A 20,400-nucleotide genomic window follows, 5' to 3' on the forward strand; every position below is an offset into this window, starting at 1 on the left:
TGACAGCAGAACAGTAAAACATGGTAATGGAGTCCTGCCTCTGGGTGTATGACAGCAGCACCTCTCTCTCTGTCTCTGCCTCGCTCTCCCTTTCTCTCTCTTTTTCTCTCTGTCTCTGCCGCTCTCTCTCTGTCTCTCCCTCTCTCTCTGTCTCTCCCTCTCTCTCTGTCTCTCTCCCTCTCTCTCTGTCTCTCTCCCTCTCTGTACTGTACTGGCTTCCCTGCACTGGCTCCCTGTTCGTTTCAGAATTTACAAAATTGCCATGTTTGTGTTCAAGGCCTTAAATGGTCTGGCCCCTCAGTTTCCAGCTGAACTCCTCCATCTTTGTACCCCTGCTAGAGCACTGAGGTCAGAAAATAAACTACTCTTAGATGTCCCGAGGTCTAGGCTAAAGACTAAAGGCGATCGAGCTTTTGCGGTGGCTGCCCCTAAATTGTGGAACAGTCTTCCACTGCAAATGAGGTCTGCCCACCAGACCCTACAGAGTTTTAAACCACAGCTGAAGACTCACCTGTTTTTATTGGCGTTCTGAGGCTTGGTAAGCCACACATCCCTTGGTCGTGTTGTGATTGTTTTTTAAACTTTATTGTAGTTATATGACTTTGTGTGTATACTGTATTTTGTATTTCTTTTAGTATTTCTGTTTTTGTATTGTACAGCACTTTGGTACAACTTCGGTTGATTTTAAATGTGCTATATAAATAAAGTTGACCTTGACCTTCTCTCTCTCTTTCTCTCTCTCTCGTTCTCGTTCTCTCTCTGTCTCTGCCTTTCTCTCTGCCTCTCTCTCTCTCTGCCTCTTTCTCTCTCTGCCTCTCTCTCTCTCTGCCTCTCTCTCTCTCTCTCTCTCTCTCTCTCTCTCTCTCTCTCTCTCTCTCTCTCTCTCTCTCTCTCTCTCTCTCTCTCTCTCTCTCTCTGCCTCTCTCTCTCTCTGCCTCTCTCTCTCTCTCTGCCTCTCTCTCTCTCTCTCTCTGCCTCACTCTCTCTCTCTCTCTCTCTCTCTCTCTCTCTAACATCAACAGCATAACTTCACCAAGTCTCCTATGAGTATGGGCCCTCGTGATACAGGCTTAGGGTTTGGCCTTGATGATGACGAACTGGACACGGCAAGCAAGTATGGGCATACATTCTTTGTATAATATGATGCTAGATTTTTGTACCATATTATATATATATATATATATATATATATATATAAACAAAAGGTTCACCGCACAAAAGGCTGACTTGCTTATGTCTTTTATTTCTGCAAATGCCAGTTAAAAACAAGGTGTTTCGCTCAGCCTTTCTTGTGTACGTTGTAGTTTTTTGTTTAATTACTCATCTGATGTCTTCTGCTGACAATGCTATGCACAGGGCATATACCTGCTGAATTAATCTGTATGTATATATATAGGCTTGATTATGTAATGCTAATTTGTCTTTGGCCGCATTAGTCATTTCTGCATTTGATTCATTCTCTCAACAATCTTTTTTTTTATGTGTCAGATATATGATATTCTTTATAGTTATGATAATACTGCCCCCAAGTGGTCATAGTTAGTAACACAATGGGCTGATTTGAGTCGGCGCGAAGGGACCAAGTATCAAGGAGATTCAGGGTTCAATCCCGGACCAGCAGGGGTGCATGTGGTTCCAGAGGTAGGGGTCTGAACCACAACACAGACTATGTTTAATTCTCTCCTCTTGTCCAATCACAGAATCTCATCGGAGGACAGTGGGGAGGTTCGCTCCTACATGGAGGACAGCGACGACTCCTATTCGCTGGACATGGACACTGACTCCTCCCGTGCGGGCCAGATGAACCTATTGGAGGAGATCCTTGACTCTCTGAGCACCACCACGACAGAGCAGGGCAAACTCAGCGCTGCCAAGAGCTTGGACTTCTTCAGGTCCATGGATGATATAGACTACACCATACCGGTAGGAAATAGGAAGGATGAGGGAAGAAAGGATAATAATAATATGAATATGAATACACTTTATTTGTATAGCACTTTTCATACAAGAATTGCAGCTCAAAGTGCTTCACAGCAGTACAAAAGACATAGGCATAAAATGAGCACATAATTGGCAGATCAAGAGCAATGCATAAGTGCAGACATTTGGCATAAAATGAGCATAAAATAGACAGCAGCAAAATAGACAAAGTCAAGATAAGGCATAGAACATTAAATCACATATCTTTTCATATTATGATCTAACATCTTAATAAGGGAATGAGGAATTTAAGAAACTACTATCTCCAGACATTATATAGTGAGTATCTACATCACTAAGAAAGAGGGGAGAGAGGGAGGGGTGGGGGGGTGCATCGTGCATGGATCCATGAAGGACAGGAGATCAGAGGAGGGGTGAATTATTGATTCTGTATTTGCATAATGTAGACTACTCCACATCAGGGTGAAAGGGTATCAGTTAATGAGTCTCAAATACATAGCGTCATTCCATCAGTTATTTAGTAAGAACAGGTGTTCTCATCTTGGAATGAAACTCTTTTTGTATTTATTCTTTTCCAGACCAAATCTGCTCCTTTCAATGAGTCCAACCCTCCAGGAGGGATGGGTTCAGGTTCACTGGTTGATCAGGCCGGCTGGAACATGGGCCAGGATGACAGTGCGGTTCATGGTAAACACCTGCCACCCTCACCACGTCGACAGCCCAACAAGAGCAGCCTGAAGGGTTCCCAGAACCAAGCTCCAGCCATAGGCCCAGACCAGGATACCCATACCTCTGAGCCCCCGTCCAAACCAGACCACCCCTCCCCTCCTCAATCACCAGGCTTACAGAAAGGAGACCGCTTCTCCTACTCTCCATCGCTGTCCCGTAAACTCACACACACCCCTCAGCCATCGCCAACTCTCTGCCACTTTCGCAGTTCTTCAGCACATCCGCCGCCCGTTGGCCTCTCTGCCTACTCCCCTCCGACGTCTCCCCGCTCTCGGGCCACCTCGGACCCCCCGCCGATCGCCGAACCTCTACTGACCCAGAACCAGAATCAGCCGGCCTCTACCAGTCTCCTGAGGAGGAAGGTGCTGTCCAAGGAGACGGCCAGGCACTACCAGGACCGGGCCTTCCAGCGGCAAGGCAGCAGGGGGGGCCGCCTGGAGGGTCAGCAGAGGAACGCGGTGAGCGGCGGCTGCCAGACAGCTATGCAGGTCCCCTGGGAGCAAGGGAGCGCTGAGGATCAGGGTCTAGGGTTGGCTGGGGGTCAGGAGGGGAGCGACGATGCTGCCGAGCCCCAGGAGAAAGGCCTCCTGGAGGAGATTGAGTCCATGTGTCGCCTCAGCTCGGTCTGGAGCTCCGGCCTGGAGCTCTCCCAGGTCCACTGCAACAACAGCCAACACCACGCCCAGGGCAAAGCCACGGACGAGTCCTGAGGGGAGGGGCCCCGGTATGGGCCTCAGATTTAGAATCAGCATTAGAACGCCATAGATTCTACTGAATCATCGTCCCTGTAATTCTAATTATTTGAGCTTAGATAGAGGCTGTCTCAGATAACTGATCAAGGATCAGTTTAGTCCCTGTTATTTTTAACTCTCAGCCATCAGAAACCACTCTGAGATTGTCGCCTCGCCCTCCTCTGGTCCTAAACAGGAAGAAGAATTCACAGTTACAGGAGCAGGAAACAGGAAGTAATGTTTTTTTTTGGTTTGTTTTTTACCAACTCATCATAGTGCTCACTATGTAGTTGTTGGTTGTTGTTTTTTCGAGTATCGGTCTTTGCCCCTTGTGACATTAAGGGGTTTGAATCTCTCATAGTGTTGGTCCTACATTTGATCGTTCTTCTCACCCACAACACATTCACAACACAATTCAAAAAGTCCCATGAGTTGAATTCTGGGAAGAAGAACAAAAACAAGACATTACAAACCAGTCTGGAGGGGAATCTCTCCTTGTAGCAGAAACACTGACCGGGTTAAGAAGGGATGACATCACCCGGTCACATGACTGATCTCATTTTCCAGTGTTTCCTAACTAAACGCTTAGGAATTTGCACTCGTAGGCTAAAATAGGTACTACTCAAGTCACTGTTACCAAAGAGATGAAAGAGTGTGCACTTCCTGTCGACACAGTACAGCCAAAGATTCCCACTGCTACAGTGCCGTTAAGAGTCGCATTCTGAAAACTCCCACCTGTCTATTACCCAGAGGACAACACAGCCTGTATGTGGCAGTATACACATTGAAAACAGTCAATTCCCATCTACACACATTGTAGAAGAAGATCATCTGATTGAAATGGCGTCAGAAACAGGATTTTTCCGAAGTGCGCACTCTATACATCTCTACGCCTGGTACTAATAAACACTGTGTTCTGAGCAAGAACGAAACCACCACCTTACAGTGGGATTGTTCAGACACAAAGCCATCCCTGACCATTTGAACTGACGATACACTGTATATAAATAGATATAGTTGTGTTTTTTTTCTGTCACAATGCCTTAAAAACGGAGGTGTGATTTGCTTTTCAGCAGCGCTGCACCGTCTTCATCTAGATATACTGTACCAGGTACTCCGGAGTGATTTAACAAACACCTTCGGCTCACAAATGGAATGTTTTCTTAAGTGTGACGAATAAGCTACATATATACGGTAGATATAATATATACGTGTCTGGATAAATAGAGTAATTTAATATATGCCTGGCTTTTGAGGTGCCGTCTTTAGTTGCATTCCAGACACACAGAGGTCCGCATTTACAACGTTAATATCCGATTTTAGATTTTACCCTTTCTCTGGGCTCTCGCTGTCTTATCAGGAGAAAGAAGAAATGAGTGCAGATCCAGTTCAAATTAACTCACTGGATAATCCTAATCTCAGAGATTAATTGAGATTGAACACAGGTCTTGTCGTTTGCTCGAGGACGAAAGACAACCTAGATGAAACACAACCTAGACGACAGGTGTGTTAACAGTGTTGTGTTTCTTAATATCACTTTTCCATAAGTTCTTATATGTGTGTTCATGGGTGAGGGGTTGCGAAGGTCACTTTCAAAAGTAATTACATTTGACTGATTACCTGTAATTAATTGTAATTGGTAATGCAATCCACCGAAATACTAAAGTTCTGCAATTTAATCTGATTATTTTCATTTACTTTTGTTAAAACCAACCAATTTATTCCAATTTATATACTGTGATTTCAATAGTGTTCTCTCATCATCTACAGTCACAATTTATCACTATTTTAAGTTGTTTGAAATTATGTACAAGATGTAGAATCAAAATATGTTTGTTTTTTTTACCTTCAACCTATGTTTTTGCGTAATCCAATTTATAATGACCTGTTTTATTTTGTAACTGCAATCTGATTATTCTGTATTTTACAGTAACTGTACCAGATTACAGTTTCAATGGTTTTGTAATCGGATGATGTTACATGTAATCCGAAACTCCGCAACACTCATCGTCATGGACTTGTGTTCCAATACTTCTTGGAGTCTCTCTCTCTCTGGAGATTAATAGATACCTTACCCCTATCTCCTCTTAGCTTTCTTTCCCTCCATCACGCACTCTTTCTCATCCTCTTATCTAATTTTCTCGTCTCCACCTTTTTGAATCTTCAATCTCAATGGTGACAAACGTGGAGGCCAGTCATGATGTAGATAAGAAGGACGAGACCCGCTGTGGCTCTTTATCAAATCGAATCAAATGTATTTGTATAGCAGCCCGAAATCACATGGAATAGCCCCCATGGGCTGTACAAGTCTTCTTGTACAAGTCAAGAAGAAACATCACAAAAGAAAAAAACTAAAACCACCATAAAATCCAAATATGCAACACTCCCAGACTTATTGTTTGTCTTATACAGTAACACACGCATACATACGTACCACTGTATACATCCTTGCGGTTCAAACGGCACATAAGGATACGAAGATCATCCATCTCATGGCCTGTTAGCTGTATTGTAGACACAACACACACACACACACACACACACACACACACACACACACACACACACACACACACACACACACACACACACACACACAGAAATGTAAGGTATGATGCTTTCCTCGATGCATCTGCAACATTCCCTTCCTATTGAATGGAGATTGACAAGTGTGACAACATGAGTGTGTATTATAGGGTGTTAAAAAGGAACAAATATATTGTGAAAAAAATACTTTTGGCCAAAAATGTAGGCAATGTCTCTCCTTCTACATTTCCTATGAGTTTGCCTCTTGTGTGTCATGACCTTTGATGTCACACTGTAATCTAAATGCAAGTATTGATGATTGTACTGTAATTAAGCAATATGGTTCTCCTCGGAGAGGTAGCTATGTGGACATAGTATGTAAGAAGAGAATGACGTAAAGACAGAGAATCTCCCATGGAGAGAATAACAATGTCCAGAGGACTGTGATTGGTTACTGTGGTTCTGAGATGCCTCAAGGCAGAGGAGGAAGATAAAGAAAGCCTTTTTTTTTCTCCTGTGCGTGTTGTAATAATGTTTAGGACCAGTACTTATGATTAGTATGATTTATGCCAGATGCCAGCCTGTGTAGCGTTTTAATGGCATCTCTCTCTCTCTATATCCTCTCACTGCTTCTTAGTGTTAATGGTTTACCCATAAAGCAGGCTTTCTCAACCTGGGGGTCAGGTCCCCAATTACTGTCCCCCTTATATGAGAACAGGGTCCCTTGAAAAATCCCTAATCAAACAAAACCAAATATGAATAAAATGATCAGATTTGTGTTATTTTTACATGAAAAACTATTGGCAGCATATTTTCCGTGTGAAATAGCCTGGATCCAGCCCTCTTGTGCCCTTTATACGAAATCTCTATAATAATTCCTGATTCGGTTCAGTCACTTAACTGAATCAATTATGGAATTGACCCGTCTCAAACTTTGCCCTCTTTTCTTAATCCTCCAATCACAACTGTTGTCTCAGGGGAAGCAACAGTTGGGATTGGAGGATCAAGAAAAGAGGGCGGGATTTGAGAGGTTGATTTGAAGGATGACAGAAGCAGGCCACACAGGGAAAGTGTGAAAGCTGCAGAAACTTGGTAATAAAATTAAATTAGAGTGAATATCACAACTTTGCTTTATGAGAGACATACATAGTAAATATATGAATATATTTTCATGTGATTTAAATGTTGGGGGTACCAGATCTTCCAAACTGAGTATGGGCCCTCCTGAGCAGGTTGAGGCCCTGCTGTTGAGAGGCTGTCTGAAAGACCCACCTAGGAATTGGTCTCTTAGAATTTCATTTGGAACCAAAAAAGCCACGAACAATCTTAGTACTTATACCTGTAGCCATTCAGATCACTTTAAAAGTTATTTACTATGCAACGTGTTTAAAACGGTCAAAACGCTTACTGTATACCCATAAGGTACATCGGATTGCATTATTTTATTTGGCGATTCATCGATTTTCAGGACATTTGTATTTAACCTTCTGTGTATTGTCGCAGTGAAAGGGTTAACCGTTTGGTAGCACAGCAGTGGAAGGGTTAATCATCAAACAAAACCTCAGATCCTCAGATCCTCAGTCCTGTGATGGAGAACAATGTGTAAACGGAAGATTGTTTATTTGTGTTGTTGTGTATGAACGGTGTGCCTTATACAAGTACCACGTAGTATAATCAGAACAAGAGATGCATCGATACTGATAGTTATTGGATATTGGGCCAATATGAGAGAATATTAATATAATCCGGTAATACAGAAATTCTATACTGAGAGCAACATGTAACATGTCGTGACATCAGAGCAAATTCACATGATTTTCTGCCTTTTTCCAAATGTTATGTTAACTCTCTCTTATGGTGGTAAACAAAATCTGTATTTTTTTGTCGTATGGCCCAAAACTAATAGTGTGGGTCAGTTAAAGTAATGGATTGGATCAGTATTCAGTATCAGCCACTACTTAAGGGTTAGTATTCATAATTGAAGGCAAACCCCACCCTCTTTTCTTGATCCTCCAATCACAACTGTTGCTTCCGAGGGATACCAAGGTCAATTGGTATCAACAGTTAAAGGGGCACTTTGCCAAAACCAATTTTTCACATAATCTCACACGTCCAAAAACTCTAACATTTTTGCATTCATTTAGTTTGACAGTTATTGAGTGTAAATATGTTTAAATATGGCCACCAGTGACATCATTGGGGACATTGATTCCTTGTGTTGTGTTAATTATAACATCATGAAATGATGGAAATGAAAAAATAGCAATCTTGTCTTATAGGGACTGCTACCTTATATCATTGAGCTGTAATTAACACACCAAGAGGATTCAATGTCCCAGATGACATCACTAGTGGTCATATTCAACCTCATTTACTTTCAATAACTGTCAAACTAAATGAATGTGTGCAAAAGATGTGTGTGAGTCTTTGGATGTGTGAGATCACTATGTGCAAAATAAATCAGCATTGTTTTTTTGGTGAAGAGTCCCTTTACATAGTTGGTATGGCTGCATCCCTAGAAGGTAGGTTATAGTATTATAGAGACAGGTCTAGGGCGGCCATGGCTGGAAGGTATTCACATTTTGGAGATTTTTCACTTTAACCTTAACCTCAGTTTATAAACCAAACCCTTACCTTAACTGTAACATCATTGTTTATAAATCAAACCCTTACCTTAACCATAACGTTAACATCACTGGAGACATTCATTGCGTTTGTGTGAGATCATCAATATTTTAAGTTAAAATGCCTTCTAGCCACAACCGTGTCAGAGAATGGCATGGGTCATAGTTCATGCCTTCAGTCCTCCTTTAAGCAGTGTTAGGTCTTCACATTTCTAGAAACCACATGATTTATGTGAAAAAGAGACGAGCAAGAAAAGCACTAATTTGGTCCAGAGAAAAGACGTTGTAACCTGAGAGAATATTGGGTACTTGAATCGCTTTCCGCTAGCGCTTTTCATTTTTAACACATAATTTAGCTTCACCATAAACACGCTGTAGTTTAACTGGCAGTAGTTAAGTGTTTTCTGTTGGGTTTTTGTTGCTTTTTGGTAGTGGTTTGGCAGGTGTCTTTCTGCCTGTTTTCAGAGAGAATGGGGGAATCTCTCATGGCATTCGTTTTCTTGTTTGCGGGATACTCTCTTGTTTTTAGATTTTGTAACTGTAGTGTATTATTTCTTTCTTTTTTCTTTGGTAAATTCTGAATTTTGTGACCATCCATTCTGAAGTAAACCGGGTGTTAGTAACGTTGCTTCGAGGGGTATTCTCTAGTTTAAACGTCGATGTTGATTTCATATTGATGAAAAAATAATAATTTTCAGCTATTACTAGACATGTATTTTTTCTGGCTTGAGTATATTTGACATGGATAATATATAATCGATATTGTATAAATGACACCCACTATTTGAATGTTTTAGATTTTTTATTTGGAGAGGAAGAAAAACAACACATTTCTGTAGGGTATTAACAGATAAATGCATGACTCATCTCATGCTCTGTAGCATAATGTTACCATTACTTCTAATCAAATCAATAGCCTAGACTCAACACTGCTTGCACATGCAAACGCCTAGGCTTACTGTTACATCTGCATGTACCAATCGTACCGTATGTTAAAAAAATTATTTTCTAGTAGTCGTTTCAGTATTTCAACACATCCAGTCGATCAAGAGAGATTTTAAATTGCGTTGATTGTGTTGTAGGATTCAGTCTCACCTGCCTTGAGCTTTAGTGTTAACAAAGGAAAATAAACTCTTCTCTCTTGGTTTATTAAAACACCTGTGACTTACTGTAAACCTGGTGGGATACTTGAGCATCGTCTTGCCAGCAGCCTGCAGAAGAGGTTCAAAGCCTTCAAACCTCGGGACCCGTTTGCACTACTGTTGTACAGCTGTTGTGGAGACGTCCTGTCTCAATGAGAGGTGACCAGCCTGGCAGACTGTGCTTATAGGACAATCGCCCCAAGTGCTAAATTGTCCTCACTAGTCAGAGTTGAATGAAGTACTATATAACAGAAATGTTACTCCTGGCTAGTACCCCAAATCCTAAAGTTATATAACATATATGAAATCTTATGCCTGGCTGGTACCCCAAATCCTAAAGTTATATAATAATAACATATGAAATCTTATACCTGGCCAGTGGCTGGTACTCCAAATCCTAAAGTTATATAACATAATTTGCCATTTGGTGGATGCTTGTATCCAAAGCATATTACAGTACCATGAGTGGATAAATATAAATATATATATATATATTTTGAGCATGGGACATCCCACTGTGAATCAAACCCCTAACCCTGGCAGTGCCGTGCTCTACCCAGTACCCACTGAGCTAACCCTGGTAGTGCCAGTGCCATGCTCTACCCACTGAGCTACAGGCCCCTAACCCTGGTAGTGCCAGTGCCATGCTCTACCCATTGAGCTACACAGGGAATAGAACCCCTAACCCTGGCAGTGCCAGTGCCACGCTCTACCCATTGAGCTACAGGACCACAATCCATGTTTAGGAATATAGTATAAAGTTGTATCTAGAGTTGTGAATCTAACCTTGCGTGGCAGCTGGCTTTGCGAGATCACGCGAGAATCCATCTAGGCAGGCTTCAGCGTATGCACTTGAGCCCAAACCACAGTGGTTCGGACCAACCGGCGTCCTTTGACGAACTACAGGCAAATATACTCCACTTTTTTTTAAGTGCCGGCCCTGTTCCAAACAGTTTCAAAGGACAACTTCCCAGATGGTTCTGTGTAAGCGACCATCTGGCGGATCTGTTTACCTTGAATCAGGATAGTCAGGTTTACTTGAGATGGGTTAGTTGGAGTGGTAACAGTTGTATGACTCGGTGTACTCGTGTACATGGGGGGCCTCTGGGCCGAGGAACTGGTGTTATTATTGAATGTCTTTGCTTTTTTTTTCAGACTGACTTACTGATCAAAACAACATGTGTCTGTTCTCTGCCTCCGTCTCAATGACATTCTTTCACTGCTTGGTTGTATTTTGCAGGATCAGGATGTCTGATTGTCAATCTTTTGCATCACAGATCAGTGTATTTCAAGAGGCAGGGTAGCCCAGTTAGCTGCAAAAACGTCAAAAAGATGATTGTCACATGAAACATTTGTTTTCATATCAATGATATCTCACTATGAACAACACTTGATAAATTGTTTCATAATCACTTATTACAGCTATCTTACCTGCTTCTTGAAATAGTTATTTAAGAGTATAATAGATTATTCCATGGCTGTCTGAGGATGAAGATCAGATGCAGGTGCTATAGATACACACAGAACACAAAGAAAACCTTGCTCAAGTTTCCATTACAAACACATTGTAAAGACTGTTGCGCACATCCAATCTAAACATCTAGTGTTTTTGTTAGCCGTGTCAGCTTTTACATAGTTTTTACATTGTCCGCTTTTGTGTTCGCTGTCAATTCACTATACATTAAACTGGTAAGAATTGAATCCATATGTAATGCTAACCGGCATTATTAACCCTTTCAAGTGCAAGTTTAAAAAAAGAAATTATGATTTATCAGAATTCTGTTTCAGAGAACTCTAGAACTCCATAGCGGCCATCTTCACATTAGAATGGTTCGGTTCTCGAAATCTCAATTGTGAGACTGTACACCTGTAAGGGTTGAGAGAGAGAGCATTGCCAGCCTGTTGGCTGCAGTATTCCCCTCGTACCCCAACGATCTGTGTGTATCTATAGTACCTTCGACCTCAATCTTGTCTGCAGACTTGGTACAGTTTATACTCAAGTTCAAGTTTGCATGTACATTACAGTGAAATGCTTGGTTCTGTATTGTACAGTAGATGTACTTACGTGACAAATAAAAGCAAACTTGAACTTGAAACTTGAGTATAAACTACCAAGTCTGAGACAAGATTGAACTATAGTTCAGAAGGATTTTTTTGTATCAAGGCCAAGAAAGATGTGTTACCCATCAAGATAAAAGACACATCACTCATACTTTATAAGAAAAAAACGTTTATTTCTCATTTTCAGTGTTGTGACAGACTGGGACTAGTGGTACAGTTCACATCGTTGTCTGGTCCTGTAATGACTTAACTGTGTCGTATGCCACTTAGCTGGGAGTCTTGATAATTTATGAGTCTGTGTGGGCACACTTACTTGCATGTTCTCGATGCAGAAGAAACTGTCTTAAACAACAATTTAGGTCAATCTAACGTGCTATTAATGAGAAAGTGGTACAATGGTACACAACAGTATGCACTGTGAACTGAACAAATAAATAAATTATAATTTATCATGTTTATGCAACATTTTGTCTCTGATGGTTTTTTTTTTTGTTTCTTCCTGTCATGAGTTATTTATAGTATAGACCTATCAAGCCCCACCATATTTCCCTGATCCTCCAATCACAATTGTTGATTCCCTCGGAGGAAGCAACAGTTGTGATTGGAGGATCAAGAAAAGAGGGCGGGTTTGAGATGGGTCAATTCATCCCTTTCATGTATGGGAAGGTTTTCCTATTCAGCCTATAAACGAATACTTTAATTGAGAATTAATAAATAGGGATGCTCCGATATTGATATCGGATATCGGCCCCGATATGACTAAAATAGCTAGATATAATTTTTTTTGTTATTTCATTTGAATAATAAATAACAATTATAACAACAGTACATTTATATCTGTGTTAATTTGTTACATTTTGTTTCACTACGTTAGGAAAGTAATGTTTTAAGTCAAGCCTGATGTTGCCTTGCACAAAAGAATGATCCCAGTCTCTTCCACACAGTGAGGCATACAGTTTATTAATTGAACAATGGGTATCGGATAGGTACTCAGTATCGGCCGATCCCCAAAGCCCAGGTATCGGTATCGGGACTGAAAAGGTCAGATCGGTGCATCCCTATTAATAAACTGCTTTTTTTGTTTATATTTTGAATAGATTTGAATAGACCTGCACCCTGCTGGTTTCTAGGTAGTAGATTTGTGACATTTAGGTACAAACTAATTACAGGTACTGGTTGATGAGACAAAACATTATTATACAAATACAAACAAGCGTTTCGACTGAACTTACTGTAAAAAATAAGGAACATAAATTAACACAAATAAAATCGAATTCACAGTATAAAGTACAAAACAACCATTACAATAATGTACACATCATTTTATATCTTGAGTCATACAGGTTGAAGGGAAAGTCCACCCTAAAATATGAATTCATGTTATTTCTATGATACTGTATACAGCTCAGTTTCAATTTGTGAATGAACAAGTTTCTCCAGAGACAAGATTATGACGATAATGTCGGTCATAATATAGTTCACGATAGTTATGTCATCATCGTCATCATCATCAACAGCCAAATCCTGGAGCTGCTCCAGAGACAGTGAATAGTGGAACAACTCCTAGGACACTGTGACACTAGACAGTACCCATGGTGATTTTACTGGGATATGGGTACATTTGAACTGAGTCAGAGCTGTAGGCCCTGACGTTTTAGGGTGGATTTTCCCTTTAACCCGAAAAGCCAGCCTACCTTCTCATACAAAAGACAATGGTGAGTATCATATTTGTCACCCGTAATAAATCTTAGGGCGGAGTGGTAGGCAGAATCCAAAGGCCTTAATGTAGACGAATCGACCTCTAATGTCTGGGGGTTGTTTTTAGCTCAAGATGAATACATTGTTAGTGAGAATTATGTAGAATTACCCGTGCGTTCTGGTCACAGCTTGTCCTTTGCTTGGAAAAGGATGTTGGACTGCTGTTAAACGGCTCATGCAACCTTCTGCGTTTTCCCTCCCATCCTGCAGCCCCCTGCTGTGAGCGCTGAACAGCACCATCAGGGCCCCACCCATCGGATTTATTATGTGAGAGAATAGGGATTTTTATTTAGTAAATAAATACAAATTCTCAGTAATGACTGCTGAATTAGAAGTGGAATTATTTAATTGAGGCCATCTTAGTTATTTCATTGGTCATAGGGAGGTCGGTCAGCCAATCGCAGGGGCCTCTTGAAACGTCAATCACCATGTCAAACATAATTTCAACCCAATGGAAAATTTTGGAAACTGCTATTCCCCTCGGACAGGGAGATCTAGTAGGATAGAACAGAAGGGTCCACAAATAAAAATAAATCTGGCCCCGCCGCCCCAAAAGTCTAGGGACGTTTCTGGCACCACTCCTCCTTGCTCAAATCATCTCACTTGGTACTGGGACATGCTTGGAACATGGCGGTGGCTCACATGTTGGTGAGAATGCAGAGTGCTGGGTATGGCTTCGAAGCTTCGTTCGATGGGCATGGGATTCGAATATGAAAAGAAAATTCGATTATTAAAAGAAAAGAAAAAAATATGATTTTTTTTCTTTTTTTGCAAAATCAACTCTGCCTCTCTTTGTTAACTACAACAAACAATGCTGTTTGTTATTTAAGATGAGGTCAGACTGACAGATTTGTGTTCATTGTGCTGCTTTTATAAAGCCTCAAATGACTGCTTACAATATTTCATGAAAGCAAAGTGTTTTGTTTGTCTAAGATTTAAAAAGGTTTAAACTTTACAGCACTGACAAAGTTGAACAAAGTGCTGTACAAGTCCCACAACATAAATTTTTTTTAATTATTATTTTTTTTAACTATAATATATATATATATATTTCTTTTTAATCTCGAAGCTTCGAATTAAAATCGAATCTCGGCCCCGAAGCTTCGAATTCCAAAAAAAAATCGAAGGTCAGCCCTAGTGCTGGGGGTCAAACCAGGACGGGACGTCTCATATGAGCCTCTCCACGGGTGGTGGCTGGGCGATGTTCCACATCTCCACGCGGGACCCCTCCTTCTCCTGCCGGCTGGGGCTGTAGGTGCCGTGGGTGGCACGCCGGTTCAGCATCACCACCAGGCCCACGGAGGCCGCGATCAGAGCCAGCAGCAGGACCACGGCCGCCAGACTGACGAACAGCAGGAGGTCAGAGGTCAAACCCTCAGAGGTCAAACCCTCAGAGGTCAAACCCTCAGAGGTCAACTGGAGGGAGGGATGTGGGATGGAGTGGGTAGGGGTGGGATGGAGAGGGTGGGACAGAGGGAGGAAGGAAGGAAGGAGATATGGAGGATGACAAGGAGGAGGACAGAGACGGAGGAAGGAGAGAGGTAGGGACAGACAGGGAGGAGGACAGAGGAGGGAGGGGAGGTAGGGACGGACAGAGAGGGAGGAAGGAGAGAGGTAGGGACGGACAGACAGGGAGGAGGACAGAGGAGGGAGGGTCAGTGAGAAGACTGGCTTGATGTTGAGCTGGTAACAGGATTCCTGTTTACTCTGTTTACAATGAGGTGAATATATGGCCATGACTGCTGCAAACATACATATCTTGTCTTCATTTTAATTCCCTTCTATTTCAAGCAAACGGGCGTGACCCACACACACACAGTACTGTGTGTTTACTTAAAATACAATGCTTTATTTTCTTAAAATAATAAAAAGGCCTTCTTTATTCTGTCTTAATTTTAAAATCTTAATTTTTCCTTTTTAAATCTGTCAATCTCAAGAGCAGTGTTTGGGGGGAGGAGATGAATGGGTTCATTCACTTCACGGTGCAGAATGGAGAAATATTTGATAGGGACAAAAAGTAAGACAAGCGATGCTTCGGAAACAAACAAACGTCAATAAACCAAAAACCAAGTCAAGAAAATATGACAAAGCTTATCTTGCTCATGGTGAGATGTCTCTCTATTATTTTTTTTAAAAGCACACATGCCTGAGTGTCTATTGAACTGTATTGGTATGTATGTTATTGTTCTAGCAAAGGGATTGCACAATTTCATTATTTCATTTCATTTTCATTATTATACTTTTTTTGGTTATTGATGTAGACTGTTATTGTTTTGTTATATATATCTTTGAAAGCTCATTGTATTGATGTTATTCAATAAATTTTAATTTGGCCCATTTCATGATACTTTTGTTAGGGCGAGGAGGGTTTGAGAACAGAGACATAGACAGAAAAGGTTTGAGAACCACTGCTCAAGAGGAAGGGAGAGAGATTGCTGCACATCTAAAATACAAAGCTGTATTTTCTTAACACAATCCCGCCCAAGCACGGATATCTCAGTGATTCGATTCCACCCGTTGTGGACAGAAGGATGGATATGTCCGTGGCAAGTTGTTTTGGCTTTTATTTCATTTTAATAACCTATTCAAGGTTGCCGAGCGGCACTGCAGATGTACCCTACTCTTTGAATTCGCCAACGTGCATTACCGGCCAGATCCTCTTAGGGCCGCTGTCGTGATAATGGAGTGTGCCCTGTGGCTGAACGGTGGATTATTTTTTTTTACTTTCAATGGAGTTTTCAGTTAGCTCAATTCTGGATGTGCAGCCTGTAGCTTGGATTACATTTTGGATCGCAGATTTCACTATGCAATAAGGGGATTTATCCAGTAGCGGCTCGTGGATGCTTCGCCACTAGGGGCGCTATACCAAACATTTTGCAAACATGTACAGTACCACGCAACCGACTCATGGCAAGACGTGAGCGATTCGACTCACGCTCACGGCAATGAATCGGCTCTTATGAACGAGTCGCTCAGCTGTTACTACAACAACACACAACCAGTCAAATAAAGTATAGTCTAATTCACAACTTGAAACACAATATATAAATAGAAAAGTTAGAAACAAAACTCGCTCCGTCTCCAAACACACGCAGATCTCTCCCTCTCTCCTTCTCTCTCTCACACACAGCGCGACGTGGAATCGATTCGTTACACAATCAGACCTATTATATACCAAGAATAACTTCAGTATGAGTACAGGGCTGTACACATATTTTGCATATTGTTAAACGAGCCAAGGCTAGCTATTAAACTATCGATATGAATCGAAAATCTGGGACCCTGATGTAAACAAGACAAACGTCTTTCTCTGGTCTGCATCCCCTTAACAATTGTGTGTATTGAGCCGTACTGTATTGTACCCATTCTGCAATCTGTTAATAAAGTTCTCATTCATTCATTCATTCAAACATAGACGATATTGAACAAGCCATAATCCACGTATTTTCAATCCAAAAGCGAGAGAGAGAGAGAGAGAGAGAGAGAGAGAGAGAGACTCACTGTTTAGTTGACACGTCCAGGGCAGGAGGGCTTGCCTTGATAAAGTAGTGTATAATCCACTGTTGATGTATTCCAGACCACTGTCCACTGTGTCCAGACTGCATCCGCCATATAGCTTGTTAGCCAAGTGTTAGCTTGTTAGCAGTTAGCAGCACCACACAACACAAGTACTTCATTCCTTTGTCCATTTCCGCTCGAACAGACTGCAAACTACCTGGCGTTCTATCGCCATGCTCTAAGACAAACTCTAACCTTAACCAACTTTGAAAGAGTGCCTAAGCTTAACAGTCTAAAGAACTTGCAGTCACGGCACGCTCTAAGACAAACAGCTGCCTGCATCTCACAACAACACAACTATCGTTACCACCAACGGACCAACCTAGGAATAAGCTAGAATTGGAACATTGGAAATTGGATTCGGCCAATCAGAGATCGTCTCTGTGAAATTCTGCTACGGAAAAAAATACTGGCGTCGGCCAATCAGAGAGCGTCTCCGCGAAATGCGGCTACAGAAATTCTTGACGCTACTGGCTAGACCGCTTCAAATCGCGCCCGGATTCCAACATAATAGTCATATTTCAACGCACAACGCGTTATGCACTGATTGGCTGTGACGGATACAGCGATCAAACTGTGACGCGCACTCAGAGCGCTATCGCGTCTAGCCCGGGCCGAGAAATACTAAAAAATAAAAAAATAAAAAAAACGTGAGTCACTTCCTGCTCAGGAAAACGAGTGTTTTTTATTTTAGATAATAACGTTATATTGTGCATTGGAAATACAAACATACTTAAAATGAGTAAATATTATTCATTTTAAATATGTTTATATTATTTATAGGGCTATAAAACAAAAAACTAAAAAGTTTTATTTTCTTCTTCTCTGATTTAACAGCAGGTGGGGCGGCGCCCGTGCGCCCCTAGTGGCAGAGCCGCCACTGGATTTATCATCAGCCAATGGACATATCGATCTACCAGATGGCGATCGATAACGGGGAAATGCTTTGAGGGATCCTACCGGCCCACGGTAAGATCTTTTTCAAGTAAAGTACATCCCGATCGGGCCTTGTTTTGATAGCCATCCATCCGATCAATGAATGAGGCTAATGAGGTTAATGCGGTTATTGGTAATCATTCAATCATCAGAAATTACATCCCCGCCCCCCCCCCCCCCCTTTCATGCATACATGCTTGAGGATCGTGCCGATCATATGCAGTTTGAGTTCTAACTGTAGCATATGTATAACAGAAATGCCATTGGATATAACAGTAGTAGCTATTAGCCCTTTATCTCGCCTTCCAGGAAATATACTAGACCAAATCCCGTATAACGCTTATATTCACGGCGCTATAAAATGAGATCGTATTGATGAAAAAAAAATTCTTTAAGCCATTTTGAAGGGACGGTTTATGGTCTCAATTGACAATGAGAATGGACAGATAGCAATACTATAAGTATAGATTTAGCTGTACAAACAGCCCCACGTTTGTTTACATTTGCCGGTCCTCTAGAGATTTATTAGACGCATCCCAATGGCCCCGAATGTGTTAAGGCAAGGTTATTTCATTTAAATGCTTTCAATAAAATACATAAAAACAAATGGATACATAAAGATTTATATATGAAAAAAATTATGTAAGCATACAAATCATTAAGAAATGGGCTGCACTCACAATAATTAGATTTTAACTAAAGGCAATGGTGAACAAAAAGGTGTTTAGCCTATAGTCAGAGTTGGTTAGTTGTTTTGTTTTAATCCCAGGAACAGTTAGCAGATGCTCCCTGATGACCTAACAGGTCTAGAGGGTTTATATGGAGGAGATTCATTTTGGCCCTAAACCATTAAGTGATTTAGTGAAGTAGCGGTATTTTGAAGTCAATTACATGACAGACTGGTAGCCATTGCAGAGACCTGAAAACTGGTGTAATATGTTCATCGTTCTCAGTCTTTGTTAGAACTCTAGCGGCAGTATTCTGAATATGTTTTGTTTTTTCTTCTCAAATAGTTTAAACAAAACACTAAACAATGCATTTCTCCTACTAACGAGTACGGTCCATCCAGCCAACACCAGATTATAGCTTGTATCCAAAAGCCATAGAACTCCATTGCCGTACTGTTCATTTGGTCAGTATCCATCATGTGATGAGCTTTGTACTTTTTCCTGGAAGAACTTTACAAAGTGTCAATCTAGTTCAGTTCTAGGCTAACTCGAGTAAAGAAGTCAGCAAAAAGTATAACGCCCCATGTTCATCACAACGATGACTTATGGCAAAAGCAAGAGTACAGCTCTGTGAATTGTTTTAACCTTTTTTATTATTATAACAATTTAGTTCTATAACATCCCGATATGAGCTATAATCTGCCGTTGGCTGGATGGACCGTACTTGTTAGGAGAAATGCATTGTAGGTTTAGTTTTTTTCGTAGGCTGTTGACAATTTTTTAATATCTCCTTTCTCACACACTTCACATCTCTCTCTCTCTCTCTCTCTCTCTCTCTCTCTCTCTCTCTCTCTCTCTCTCTCTCTCTCTCTCTCTCTCTCTCTCGCTCCTGGCTTCATTACACCAGGCGCTCCACGCGTGCTGCCAGGGTGCTGATGCATGCGTTTGCCAGCCCAGCGGGGAAGCTGGGACCAGGACCGCCAGGACCCCCGGGGGTCTGGAGGCGCTGCAGTCTGAACCCCGCCTCCGCCTGCCTCCTCTCCCGCAGTTTGGCTACAGCTAAGCCCAGCGCCAGCGCCACCACTATGGCCAAGCCAATCAGACAGGGTGCCAACACCGCCGCCACCCGCAAGCTGTAGGGAGCACGGGTTGGGTTCCGTCAGCTGCTTCTGTTTTAAAACTGGTTCCATGTTATACCCGGATTCATTAAGCTCTTCCTCTTAGATGAGTAACTGATCATATATTGTTACTCATCTAAGTGCAATAAAAGCAAAACACATCAAATCTAACAGCATAAACATTCTAAATGGGCCTATGTTTATTTCCTGTTGACTGCAATAATAATATCAACAGCTGAAAGGAAATACACTTGGGTCCAATCTGTTCCCCTAGCAACGGAATTCCACTGAAAAGGTCTATTCCCCCCAAAATAATAACCTAAAAAATATCCAATAAGATATTTAAAATGAATCAGATTCCATAAAAAATGCTTCCCTACCACAACCCTCAACCTGCCGTCCTTTTGTTTTCTCCCCAGAAACTGCTTACCTGTCAGGCTAGCAGAGATGAGTACTACACCTCCTAGCCAGAGGAAGCTCCAGCCAGGAGCAGCCATTAGTCACTGACTCCCACAGACAGACAGACAGACAGACAGACCGACCGGACCAGCCATCAGGCACTGACTGCCACAGACAGACAGACAGACAGACAGACAGACAGACAGACA

General features: G+C 41.6%; 2 protein-coding genes across 2 annotated transcripts in view; one reads left to right on the forward strand and one right to left on the reverse strand.

Annotated features, from left to right (window-relative positions):
• The window catches only part of dennd1b (DENN/MADD domain containing 1B), a 467,783-nt gene extending 464,041 nt beyond the window's left edge, over positions 1-3,742 (forward strand). Inside the window, exons 18-20 of the mRNA XM_084311228.1 lie at positions 1,023-1,114; positions 1,701-1,923; positions 2,520-3,742. Coding sequence (XP_084167354.1) covers positions 1,023-1,114; positions 1,701-1,923; positions 2,520-3,380 — 1,176 coding nt within the window. The 3' untranslated portion in view covers positions 3,381-3,742. The remainder of the gene's footprint in view (positions 1-1,022; positions 1,115-1,700; positions 1,924-2,519) is intronic.
• A 10,937-nt stretch (positions 3,743-14,679) lies between these two features.
• Positions 14,680-20,400, reverse strand: part of crb1 (crumbs cell polarity complex component 1) — a gene marked incomplete at both ends in the record, with an annotated part of 156,255 nt that continues 150,534 nt past the window's right edge. Inside the window, one exon of the mRNA XM_084311229.1 lies at positions 14,680-14,928. Within this exon, the coding sequence (XP_084167355.1) occupies positions 14,680-14,928 (249 nt within the window). The remainder of the gene's footprint in view (positions 14,929-20,400) is intronic.

The sequence above is a fragment of the Notolepis coatsorum genome, assembly GCF_963971535.1.
Source record: "Notolepis coatsorum genome assembly, chromosome: 3".
Lineage (NCBI taxonomy): Eukaryota > Metazoa > Chordata > Actinopteri > Aulopiformes > Paralepididae > Notolepis > Notolepis coatsorum.